This window comes from Saccostrea cucullata, unplaced genomic scaffold, assembly GCF_032062105.1.
Source record: "Saccostrea cucullata isolate Sc308-1 unplaced genomic scaffold, CSIRO_AGI_Scuc_v1 ctg2762, whole genome shotgun sequence".
Classification (NCBI taxonomy): Eukaryota; Metazoa; Mollusca; class Bivalvia; order Ostreida; family Ostreidae; genus Saccostrea; species Saccostrea cuccullata.
The window spans coordinates 79,213-93,070 of NW_026939829.1; the positions used below are offsets into that span (position 1 = coordinate 79,213).

The window sequence follows — 13,858 nt, forward strand, 5'->3', positions numbered from 1 at the left end:
GGAATACACAGCAGTTAACTTCTGACCTGTGATACTTTGCACCAAGGGACTAATAAAAATACTCATAGAAACAGCAGTTGACTTCTGACCTGTATATGAACACAAGAATATGGCACAGTTAATTGACACGGTATTTTATAAGGAGATAACCAGAGGTTGGAATTTAAACTGTAAAGCTTTGCAAGCGTATATATCTACGAACAGCATCAGATTTCCATCTGCCCATTTTCTGTATGCAATTTTCAGAATAGCCTAAATGTGCTGCGTGTGTAGCTGCCCCTATTCTGAAACTATGCCCTTTATAAAGAGCTGGGTTTAGGCCAATAAAACGGATTGTATTTTGTAAGTTTTTGGTTACAAATGCATATGTGACTGGTTCCCCCCCCACAAATTGAAATAAGGGACCCGATTCATGAGAAAATGTTTTTAGGTAGAGCCACAGTGATTGAACTGGGCACATATCTTCGTTGCCTGAAGCCTCAAGGTTAATTTGAAAAAGATCATTTGTTTTATTTGTTTTGAAGTTCTTCAATACTATTGTGACTGCACAAGGTGTTTTATGTTGAAATTGAAAAGTCACATCGTCTCGCTGAATGACTGTGGATTGTTCATTTTTTGATTTGATAACAATTTCCCCTAAACGCAAGAATGCATTAAACGCTAAAAGGAAAACGGACTTGAGTAGGATCCTGGTATATAAATTTTGTACTGATGAACTGAGACCTTTTACTAATTTTAACAAAATGGGGGCAGTAATTGGCAATCTTGAATCTTTGTTTGGTGCAGAATGATAGCATCCTTGGAGAATTTTTCTAACTAAAAATGCCTCAGCAGGGTCTGGGACAGACAGAATCTTGTGTACATAGCTAATTGCTGATACATGTGAAGATATACTGCTAGGGGAATACCCCTTTGAAAAAAGTTGTGCTATAAAATTTGATAAAACTGTAGCAGTAATAGGAAGGGAATTGATTGTAGGATATTCTAAGAAAAACATGTCCCATGTTCTTTTGTAAGAGGCTTTTGTACTATTCGATAAAGCAGCTGCTAGAAGTTGGCATGCTTGCGGATTCAGATTTTCAAAGAGGCCTGTGGAATGTGTGTTGGCTGTCGATTTAACCGAGGCATGAACTGGAAGGCTGCCTGAAATTGGAATCGAGATAAGCGGTCAGCTGCAACATTGTGTTTTCCTGGTATATGTTTTGCCCTAAAGTGTATGTTCCATTTTAAGGTTGCCAACACAAGGCGACGTATCAATTTCATGAGGATTTTTTCTTTGGCAGTTTGCTTATTTATAACTTGTACCACCGCCATGTTATCTGACATAAAGAGTACCCTTTTATTTTCCATCTCTTTGCCCCAAATTTCAATGGCCAAAACTATTGGGAAAAGTTCTTTAATTGCAATTTGATATTCCCCCATATTATCTTGCCAATGAGAAACAAACCACTGGGAGTCTAAAATGGCTGCAAACCCCATGGACCCAGAAGCGTCTGTGTATAATGTGAGGTGGTCTGAGGAAAACCATTTTTCTGACAAGAAAACAGATTTTCCATTAAACGTGTCTAGAAATGTTAGCCATGTTTCTATGTCAGCTTTTGTTTCATGAGGGAGTTCAATCAAGTCATTAGGATGTTTTACACCGCAGGTCAAATCGATCAAACGTCTCAAGAAAGCACGCCCAGGAACAATAACAGAACATGCAAAGTTCAGTAACCCGATTAGGGCTTGAAGATCGCGTAGATTTGTTTGGGTTTTTTCCAGCATATCTAAAAGCTTTTGCTTTACTTTCCGAATTTTGTCAAAGGGAAGACGCGCTTCCATTCTAGTAGAATCTATCTCAATGCCATAGATTGTAATAATTGTGGTCGGAGTTTGTGTTTTTGACATTTTGATAGGAACCCCAATTTTCCTACATAAGTAGAGGAAGTTTGTTAGATCTTTTTCGCAGCTAGGAGAATCAGCTGGGCCAATAAAGAAAAAATCATCTAGAATGTGGGACATACCCCCTGCCATGTACCTTGACTGCATAATCCACTGCAAGGCTACACTTAACTGTTCAAAAATCTGGCACGAACTACTTGCTCCCATCGGTAGACATCTATCGAAATAAAACTTATTTTTCCAAGAAAAACCTAATAAATGATAGTCAGATGGATTAACTGGGATTATTCTAAAAGCATCTTCTATATCAGTTTTTGCCATCAAGCAGTTCTTGCCATTTTTCTGAATTAGCTGAATTATCCAGTCAACGGTATCATATTGTACTGCTGAGTTTTCCCTGGGTATGTTCACATTAACAGAATTGTCTTTCGGGTGAGATAAATCATGAATAATCCTGAATTTTCCCTGCTCAGATTTTGGTACTACTCCTAGTGGGGAAGAAACAAAAGGATCAAATGGTGGGTCTGGAAAGGGGCCTGAAATGCGTTTAAGCTGTAGACTCTTTGTAATGTGATTATCTATGATTTCCTCATGTTTTAAAGCTGAGCTGTGATTTTTTGACAAGGGGGCTGAAGGAGTGGTAATACAACCTAGAGAGAACCCATGTGTAAACCCATTTACCAAGTAAGCTTTTAGATCTGGATCATATCCATCTAATTCTTTATTTAAAATGTTTGGTCTTACTGGGGTTGGTAGTTCTGTTTTCTTGAACTCCTTGGGGTGGTGAAGTACACTTGTACTGTGGGTGTTGTCCCCTACATGATTGACATGTGTGAGAAAATTGACATGGGGTGTTTTTGCATTTTTCCCCCCGGTTAAAAGCAAAGCAGAAGCGGACTCTTCCCGCTTGTTTGCCACGAAAGGGCAGCGCATTATAATTGGGTTTTATGGCCTGAGCAATACATTTTCCTCTCAGTTCTTCTACTGGCTTTTGCCATGCGAGGTCGACCGACTCCCTCAATTTTCTGAAGGACTCATCATATGCCCTCCAGGCTGCATCACCATAAAGCTTATGCATTTCTCTGATAAAGCTCATGTATTTCAGCAGGTGGGGAGCCTCTGATGAGTTCTTCTGAATTCTGATACTGATAAAAATCAGAAAGGCGTCAGTCCACTGGTTGATTGACATGGGGGTTTTTGGCTTTAAGGTATGCTGTACATTAATAACCCCCGGAGAAATGGACAGCATAAGAGGGTCTTCCTCCTGACGCGACAGCAGTAATCGTAGATCAAAAAATTCATTAGCCCAAACTTTTGATTTAATTTTTGAAGATACTGTCGCACCAAGAGGAATTCCCTCTGTTACAGAAATTATATTGTCTGTATTCATGGATTTTGTGCCTACTGGCTCACCTGCACTAGAACTCAACAACTGAGAAACAACTGTTTCTATTGTGGATGGTGACTCGTTCCCTTGTTGAGAAGAAGATGACTGTTCTGGTAACTGGGACTGTGTCTCTGGCAAGCCTGACCCCTTAGGTTGTGTATTGGACTGAACCATGCTCTTGGACAGTGTCTTAGCGGGCTCATTTTCTCCGGCTAAGGAAGGCGATGACACCTCAGAATTGGTTGATTGTTGTATTTTCACGATTTCTTGTGCCAGCCTGGCATAGTCAATGGGCTCAGTCGTTAAAGTTTTGGCTCTTTTTGTACCAGACACTGTCTTTGATGTTCCAGGTTGGTCCAAATTGTCCATTGAGTCTTGCCCCCTCTTGCGTCTTGGCATGTTTCTGCGTCTACAAGACATCCTACTGTATTAACAAACAGAAAATATATATCCTATATCTATATCACAGTCTGGTAAAACCCAGTACATATGCAAAAATATGAACTTATGAAGTGTACCCAGTGTGTCAGATTAACCAAGTATTCAAAAGTATCATAAAGTATACTATAATATTCTATACAATATATGTAACAAGGGTACTTGACTAATGATGTGTTAAGTACATCTTGCTAAATGCCAGTAGGCCTGAAATGTCAAGGTGATGGTTGACCACAAGCTGGGACTTTACTCTCTTAAGCACACTACTCTGCATGTACTTAAAGGAACAATTGCCTTTTAAGTTTGTGACAAATAATGAACACACCGTTTGTGTGGAAATAAAATAAACAGTTACGCACTACTCTGCGTGCCACTAACAAGCACACTACTCTGCTTGTGACTGACAAAGCACACTACACTGCGTGTGACCAACAAAACACACTACTCTGTGTGTGATTAACAAAACACACTACTCTGTGTGTGATTAACAAAACACACTACTCTGTGTGTGATTAACAAAACACACTACTCTGCGTGTGATTAACAAAACACACTACTCTGCGTGTGATTAACAAAACACACTACTCTGCGTGTGAAAATAAGTACACTACACTGCGTGTGAACTAACCCAACATACTTTCTCGCATGTGAAAACAAACACACTATTCTGCGTGTGAGTAACAAAAAACATACGAACACAACACACTATTCTGCATGGAAGTAATAAGATATACTTAATTAGAATATGAAAACAAACACACTACTCTGCGTGTGATAGCAATTGATACATGTATAAGTAATATGGTTAGATGACCATATTATTAATAAATCAACTGTTAATTATTATGACAGGACATATTATCCTAGTAAGCATCTTGCAATACCATGTTCATTTTGCCTTATTATAACAAAACAACAAGAATGCTTAACAATAACAGTTACTATTTAATAATTCCAAAAAGAAATGTTAGACTTAGAGTTTTCAGCAGGTATGCAACATACTAAGTGCATTATTTACAACTGATTGCACTAATTTTAGAAGTGTAATAAAGTGACATGCTTATCTGGAGTGCTGAAGGACAGCTATCCTGATACTGTGCAGATATTTTTTCATGTGAGTCGAATTTGCATCAATATGCACCCCATCTTTTCCCAGGTAGGACAGGTCCGCCCAAAAACCACGATGCGACCAGAAATGGATACCCTCAAGCTTCTTAATTTCAGTCCGCAGGAGGTTGTTTGCATCTATGACGTCAGCATTGTATGAGGGAGAGGATGCCCAGGGTTGTCGTCTCAGCAATTGACCTATGATGACCGTCCGTACACCTACACCATCCCGTAGATACTGTGCATATGAAATAATGTCTGTGCACACCTTTCTTGGTTTTGTTTGGCATAAGTCATTTTCTCCCATCTGGACGAAGCATACTTGTGGAGGTTTTGTAAAATTCATAAATTCTGGGCATCGAGAAAGTCGTGTAAAAGTTAAACCTCCTCGTGCTAAGAAATTCACCTTAAAATAGTCCGGATCCAATTTAAGGTTATACATCTCGGCAGATGTGCAGCTATAATCCCTCAAACGACGAATATATGAATGTCCTATCACAAAAACTTCAGTCGTCATTTCCTCGAAATGGACGGAGCCTGCCTTGTCCTGGGAAAACACACACAAAACTAATTGAACTTACTTTCTTGCTTACTTCAGTTCATGAAAAAGAAAGTACACCGTCAGTTTCGTTTTCTTCACTTCAATTATACGTTCCACTCCAGTAAGTCAACAAAATTCCTCCTTGTTTACAAAGTTCGTTTAACCGTCGCTATCTAAATATCACGTGATCATTGGATGTCATTATTTACAATAATGTTGTAAGTTGAAAAAATTAGTTTGTTAAAATTACATTTTAAGTGTTTCAAATTTTTAAAATCAGCTAGATTTCAGAAAGTAATTCAAAAAATGCCAGATTTTTAACAAGGAAAGCAGTCGAACAGATTAGAAAGACTGTTATTATCTTGCGTGTTAATGTTCAGAAAAGACATCAGCTTGGTTCTGTGTACATGTATTAGGAAAGGCAAAGGACTGTTTTGAAAATTATATCTTTCATAATGAGCGAAAAATTTTGTATTAAACGAGCATTCATTCATATAAGTCAGCCTTTGGTATAAATTAGTTGTTCATATTCTATTTGCATGACTACTGTAAAACTAAAGGCGATGATTTTATATTCTGTGTTATAATTAGTAGGACTAATTCGTCTATAGTTTTTTAAAAGGTTATTTTCTCCTTTCTTGTGTTTAAGGGAAATAATTGTGAGTCTTTGAGAAAAGTCTATTTTTATTTCAATAAAATTTCCTTTTACATTTAAAGAAAAGAAGATAATAGGTCCCAAAAACACTGATAAAATTTATTTAGTATTCCGTCTAGACCAGAGGCTTATTTGATATCATATTCATTGCTGTTTCCTTACAGTCATACATTGAAGGGAAAAAATTCAACTTTATGTCTCTTCCCTTATTGGAAAGTTTTTTTACAATACAACTGTCTGTCTAAATATAAGTCAATATCGTCACTCGGCACTAATTCTGAAGAATATTGATTTTGATTAAAATCACACATTTATCATCATCATCGCTGAACATATTATTATCGCTTAAAATTGCATGAATGGCATTCTTGTTTGGTGGGTTTTGTTTTTCTAAACTTAAAAAAATATTTGATTTTTTTTAACTTTCACTATCCAATTTTGACCGTGATCGGATCTGTGTCCCTCAACCTTTTTATCGTTTAAGTTACCATATTGATATTCTAGAATGTTTTTTTTTTATTTAGCGTGTATTTTATTATGGGAAGAATTTTCAATTTCAATACTTCTCCACATTTAGAAATAGAAAAGGAGCGATCGATCACAGATATATTTGTCATTTATATATATTTTTATGTTTAATACAATTTATTGAACCTTCGTCATACATATTATGCATTGTATATACTCTACTTCAAAAACAAATAACAGGGTAGATATTAAATTAATGTACAATTAAAATTTGTAAATTTTTCTGGTTTTAATGAATTTTGTTTTCCATTTTTAGATGAATTTCAATTTGAAGGAACCTATTTGGAATCACTCCCAAATGGTGTATTTCTTAGGAAACGTGCAAATGACATGAGTACAGTCATATTGGATGGAGATTTCATGGACATTGTTCGGGTAGGGATAGAAATTGAAGATTTGGAAAATTCGGAGAATACTGATAATGTAACGATATTGCAAGTTGGCTTTAAGAACAACGGGATTCTAAAATATGACAAGACCAATGTTTTATATGATTTATCTGTCTCTGCAAAATATTGCGAAAGTAATAGAATATGTTTGATCGTACAAAATAAAACCAATTTTTTGTCGAAGCGGATAGTAAGTTTACGGGGGAGAAAAGCTTATTTTCGAGGGATATTATCATTTGAATACTCCAGTGGAAATAAACTAAATGTATTCTTTCAATCAACTAAGCTTATATGTACACCATTAGCTAGTGTTCCTGTGTTAGATTTGAAATTGTACACAATGATTGCTCAGTTGGCGGATGCCTTCTTTGCAAAATCAGTTATGACCTTTTATGATGACATCAAAGTGTTTAATCAAGTTCACAAAGAAATCTTCGTATCTCCAGATGGGAAAGCCATTGCAAATTATGATATTGAATACCAGTTTAGAAATTCTTTTGCTGATTTAGCCATTCATAAAAGTACTGGATTTGGTAGATCTATCCTGCAATATGAAGGAGTTGTAACATTTCAAAAAAATTCGACATTTATTGATAAACAGGAAAAAAATTTGTTTGAAGTGGGATTAGCTCCATATCATTTGTTATCAAAAAAGACGGCGTTAAGAAATGAAAAGGAAACATTTTTTATTCAAGTGTCGTTCCAATACAATATTTTAACAGACAGCAGATTTCACTTTTATGTTTGGAAAAATGGTACAAGGAAGGGGCACTTTATATTGAGTACGGCATACATAGCAGAAAACCAATTTAAATTCTTTTTTCAGTTTATTATAGATTTAGATTCGAACCGAATTAAAATTAATTACAAACTTAATAATCCCACTAGTTTCGGAGATTTTAAAAATGTGGAATTTGAGAGTATATTATGTCCAACAGTGGGCAAGGAAACTTCATTATATCCAATTACAATTTCCTACAAAATATGGAGACCTGAACCTTTTCATTTTGATGCTAATTAATCAGGTTTATGAAGTACTTCATTTCTTGTGTTATTCTAGGAATCATTGCACTTTGAGTTTTTACGTGAAGAGCAAAATCAGAAATTCTTATCCAGGGTATTTTGATTACGTCACATATCTTCCAAATATAATTTTGTAAATAACTACATATTAAGGAGAGTTAGATTTCTATTTAGACTTGTCACGTGATGTAGCAATCAAGGGATTTTAGCACAGACATGCAGTATTGTGATCACTTCCAAATCAATAGTTCAATAGCATACAAAGTTTAATTTAAGATATTTTTGATAGTCATTGTAAATTGTTACAAGTTCTGCGATCATTCATAGAATCTACAAATATTAATCATTTTTGTACATAAAGATATCTATAAACAAATGTTCTCATTAACTTAACTTAAGTCTAACATTTAAAGGTTGGGAAGGTATTTAAAAAACATACTTGCAACTCCTCTCAATACTTCAGAAATACTGTATACGAGGGTTGTCCCAAAAGTCGTAGACAATATTTATAACTTTTTTAACATGCAACCAATACTAACCAAATTTTGCATGGACATAATATATTCAATATTCTTTACAATTGTAAATTCTTAAGAATACATTTTTCATATTAATTCTATTGGGACAATTTATATGACGGTCGATACTCGATATGGCGTGTCTACGAATAATTTTCGCATATAACTGTTACAATTGCTTTTATTTCTTTGATACTATGTAAAATATTAAACTCTAATCTAAATCAATGAAACAAGAATCAAAATCTTAATAACATGTCAAATTTTCATATTCATAGCATTAGAAACAGACGATTACTGCCAGGATTGTCAAATTGTTGTTGGAATTGAGTTTGATGAATATGACGTCATCAAACGCGTATCGGCGCACCGAAAATAGTTACCGCATGTACAGCTGTAAGAAGTAGCTAGAGTACTGTTTGTTAAACGCGACATTGGGAATGTTCTAGGCCACGAACGACGTCAAACAATGTGTATTTTCTGCTGCCTAAAATGGAAGGTGATCTTTTCAACTAAATTTCGACTGAAATTTGAATCTTCTAAAAAAAAGGACAGCAGTGAATTTAAATAAGTCCCTTAGTCAAGAGTGGTTTTTCACTTGAATAATATTGGGATCTTAACAGATGCGTTTGTGTTTTTCACTTAAATAATATTGGGATGTTAACAGACGTGTTCGTAGCAGTAAAAGAGATCAAGACGTTATAAGAGACGTAAAATATACTTGCTTTCGTGCGCCGATGTACAATTGCATGATTGCTCTATTTAACATAATTTTCTCATTAAGTGTGATATCATCATATAAAACTTAAAATACAGGATCATAAAATGTTACTCTTTGCTATGATAAGAAAAGAAATTTAATTAGCAGAGAAACTAAACTGGTTTTCCTGTCTACGACTTTTTGGGACAATCCTTGTACACAACACTCTCATATCTTTTGTAGTTTGATCCCTCCTCTATAAATTTTGGTTGCAAAAGCTGTATCACAGCTTTGATTGCAAGTATACAACAGCTCAGACGATATGAATGCCGAAACATTAGCAAAATACTGGCAACCTAAATTTTGAATAAATGTAATGTAAATACCAAATATTTCCTTACAAAAACTAAAGTTGACTATAGTTATAAGTTTGACACTTTGAAAAACTTCATTGAAAGCTATGACACTTTTTTGAAAACTTTAACACTTTATTTAAAACTTTGACAATTTGAAAAACTTTATCAAAAGCTTTGACACTTTGAAAAAACTTTATCGAAAGCTTTGACATTTTGAAAAACTTTATCGATTTAAGGAGAGATGATACAAACAAAAAATGGAGGCCTAGATTAGTATATATATATATATATATATATATATATATATATATATATATATATATATATATATATATATATATATATATATATGCCTTTTTTTATTGAAAATGATTCAAATAATAAATTTCTAGAATATAAAGAAAGCGTAAACCTTCTACGATGTGAAAAATGCTGCCTCCCTGAAACCATCCTTATTAAGGTATTCCGATCCTCAGGTTCTGAAAATCAAGCATTGACTTATTAAAAATGCTCACAAAAATGTCTCTGAATTTTCAAAGTAATGTGTTTTTTACCCATAATAATTCTTTAAACTTCATCTTTCAAGGTAATATTATATAGAGATAATAAGTTAATCTCAAATATATTTTCAGGAATTGCGAATAAAAACACCTGCTATGCATTTTCCAATTCAAATTTGATCAATTAACACATTTTAAAATAAAAATCTTAGGTATCCAGGCTTTTGAAGAAATTCCACAATTTTTATATATATAATGATTGATTGATTGATTGTGTATTGTTTAACGTCCCTCTTGAGAATTTTTCACTCATATGGAGACGTCACCGTATGCCGGTGAAGGGCTTCAAATTTAGACTTATACTCGGCACTCAGGGCCATTGAGCAGTGAGGGGTCTTTATCGTGCCAGCGCCTACCGTGACACGGGACCTACGTTTTTAAGGTCATATCCGAAAGACCCGTGACTTTCACTTCTAGTGCCGAGCGCTTGGCGAAGGAACAGTCACTACCTTTGTTTACGTCTTAGGTATGACGCGGCGCCGCGAACGAGAATCGAACCCGGGCCTCCCGATCACGAAGCGAACGCTCTGCCACTAGGCTACCGCGACCGGTATATATATATAATGTACTTTAATTTCTTTTATTTACTTCGATCACTTTACGAAGCAAAATGTATAACAATTTTCCTGTCAATACAAAGCTCCATAAATCACTTCTAATTTCATATCATGTTAATAAACATTGGTATCTATTGTTAGATTAAAATGAACATCAATTTTCTAATACGAGGGCTGTTCGGAAATTATTTAGACAATTACATTTACTCCGTAAAGGACGGAGATACTTTCATGAAAATTCATCGACATTTTATAAAGAACGAATAAAACACAAATGCAAAATTTCTAATTCCTATGGTAATAAAAAAAAGTTTCGATGAAATGATAAACATGCATATGTCTATCGACCTGGAGCAGCATTGCTACGTCATTTAACGTCACGTCAGCCGGAGATGGTTTCGCATTTAAAACGATCGGGAAGCATGTATACTTTTCCTTCTTTGTAATTACACATAACAGTACAAAAATCAAACAGTCTCTTTTCTTAAAATTCCTTAAAAATGTATGCTGTTGCTACCTGGGTGTAAAATTTTCATTTGTGGAAAAATATGACTTTAAATCATGCAGTGCCGAGTTATGCAACGCAGATCATTGATATTAATAACGTAACGACATTGATACCCTACATAATAACTTATGGTCGTCCGAAGCTTTTGATTTTACTCTGGTTGAATTAATTGTAAGAAAAAATGTATACCAATGAAATAATAAACCCTTACACATTTTTTCTCATTATTGTTTTAGCAGGTCGTTGAGTCTGCAAAAGAGTTCTACATTGCGCTTCACAAAATTTCATGTATGTTCGCTGCTCCGCCCTTGACGTCAAAATCCATTTTTTCGTTCTTTGCAGATTTCTCTACCGCGCTTAATTCTAACAAATTTGCACAACATGAATTTGAATTACAGCTGAAGAATTATACACATAAAGAGAACTATTTTCGCTCTTATTATGGGTCCACGAAGGGTTAGAACGTTGTTGTTACATATTTTTAATATCTGATTTCGAAACTGCTCCGGGTACCCCTACTGATGACGCATTTATATACCATTGTACAGAAAATATTTAATATTTGTAAATATTTTTTTGCTTATATTAATTCGTAATGTATGTCAAACGTATATGCAAATTTTTAGCGAAAGACGTTCATTAGAAAACAAAATATACACAATGTCTCCATAATTTTCGAACAGTCCTCGTATAAGTAATTTTAAAATGCTTTTACGGGGTAAAAATTTCTACTTTTAATAAGACCTTTCTGAGAACTTCAAAGAACCTTGCAGCATATTGAGAGGTATATAATGAAAATTGTTGCATGAAAAGATTCAATTTTTCAAGCTTCATTTTGAGACTTTTTAAATGGAATTATTATTTATTGAGTTGTCCTTCCTGGAGTCTCTTTATCAATATAAAAAGATTTCACTTCAAATCCCATTTTACTGACAATTTGAATAAAACATTAAAAACTACGCGGAGAAACCTATTCATTTTACTCATTGAGAAAAGACTTAAGTTGTTATTTTTAAATTTTTGACAAAAGGTTGTTTGTATCATCTGTCCTTAATAGATAGACAGAATCTATAAAATTTCATAAGTCAGTTTGTCTTTTTCAAGCAGTGCAAAACAGTCTAGACCTTCCTTTAAATTGTGAAGACGTGTTGATTCCGGTCGTCAAAATTACTTATTGAAAACAGCCTTTTTGGATTGTTTCATCATGAAATTTCAACACAGGTCCTTTTTTAACCTGGTAATATAAAGAAACTTACATGAATATAAAACTCATATGCCAGTTACTCAACCTACAGTTTTTTAAATTCAATATAACCACCAACAAACACCCTGTAATAAATTTGTGAAACAATTCATTAGTCCTATATCTCAGACTGTTTTTTTTTTTTTTTTTTTTTTTTTTGTGGTGCAGTAACTATTGTTATATTCTGCGGGGTTTTTTTTTACATCTCATGTATGATATTCCTGAAAAAAAAAACTGGATTTCAAATTGTTATTATATTACATTTAATTTTTTTATCAGGTTACATTATTTTTTTAACCAAACCTTTGCTTATTTATTGCCATTTATTCATTTTTTTTTTTTTTGTTAATTAATGTTTGATTTTAATTTCATCATCTGATCAGATATATTTGTGGTAAAATGAATAAATGAACTATTACATAAAAATATGTTGTTCTGTTTTTTATTTGCAAATGAACTCAGATTCACTGGAACCAAAACTATTGTTGCATGTTGACAAATAAAAGGTTTAATATTATCGGAGCAAAACATGAAATTGAAGTTTTTCAGTACAACTATATAAACATATCTGCCAGTTTTCCAATCATATTAATCTAACAGTTAGTTAATGTTAGTGTCAATCAATGATTGATTGATTGTTGATATACATCCCATTCGAGATTTTTTTACTCTTGGAGAGCGTCACCATATACCGATAAAGGTTATCAAATTTTGACCTTTACTCGGCACTCAGGGCCATTAAGCAGTTAGGGATCTTTAATACACCTGCTGTGACAAGGGACCTCGTTTTTGAGGTCTCATTAAAAGGAACGGAAACTTTCACTTCAAGTGCCGAGAGCTTGGCGAAGGAACAGTTGCTTGCATTTTTTTCGGCTTGAATCTGTTTTGGCTGATATTCGAACTCACGATCACAGAGCGAGCGCTCTACCGACTATGCCATTGTGAACGGTGTATAAATCAATTAACAACACTAAAACAAGCAATTTATGGTTGCCAATATGATATTACTTAGCTTAAATATAAATGTGTAACTATCAGCAAAGAAACTGTCGTTATAAGCATTTATAAAGAACTTATATGTAACTATATATTGCATATTTTTGCCCCAAAAGTTAAAATTTTTGGAAATTTCTTGAAATAAGCTGAATTGTATGTTTTGTATAAGGAATCTAAATTAACAAAAACGTTACAGTTTTAAAGTAGGTTTTTGACAATTTTTGATTTTGTGAGTCAGAACTTTTCAGATTTTGTGTTTTTTTAGAAGAGGAAAGAATGAATTACATTTGTTCAACTTTTTCGATAAAATAATAGCTAGACCGCAGGATCTATACATTAATCGACGTAATAAACACCTTCTCTTGTAGAAATCATGGAAATTTTAAATTAACGTAATGGCTTATGAAAATATTCAGTGCTTTGAAGTTTAATATCCCCCTACTTAAAACATTATTATATATTTATCCG

General features: G+C 33.9%; 3 protein-coding genes across 3 annotated transcripts; all 3 read right to left on the reverse strand.

Moving 5' to 3' along the window:
- Positions 1-1,071: 1,071 nt before the first annotated feature.
- On the reverse strand, positions 1,072-2,091 carry LOC134254086 (uncharacterized). Its single transcript, XM_062736647.1, has one exon. The coding sequence runs from the start codon at positions 2,089-2,091 to the stop codon at positions 1,072-1,074; it is 1,020 nt and encodes a 339-aa protein (XP_062592631.1).
- A 514-nt stretch (positions 2,092-2,605) lies between these two features.
- LOC134254084 (uncharacterized) lies at positions 2,606-4,402 on the reverse strand. Its single transcript, XM_062736646.1, has one exon. The coding sequence runs from the start codon at positions 3,689-3,691 to the stop codon at positions 2,606-2,608; it is 1,086 nt and encodes a 361-aa protein (XP_062592630.1). The 5' UTR covers positions 3,692-4,402.
- A 367-nt stretch (positions 4,403-4,769) lies between these two features.
- On the reverse strand, positions 4,770-5,333 carry LOC134254083 (uncharacterized). The gene has a single exon (XM_062736645.1). The coding sequence runs from the start codon at positions 5,331-5,333 to the stop codon at positions 4,770-4,772; it is 564 nt and encodes a 187-aa protein (XP_062592629.1).
- Positions 5,334-13,858: the final 8,525 nt, after the last annotated feature.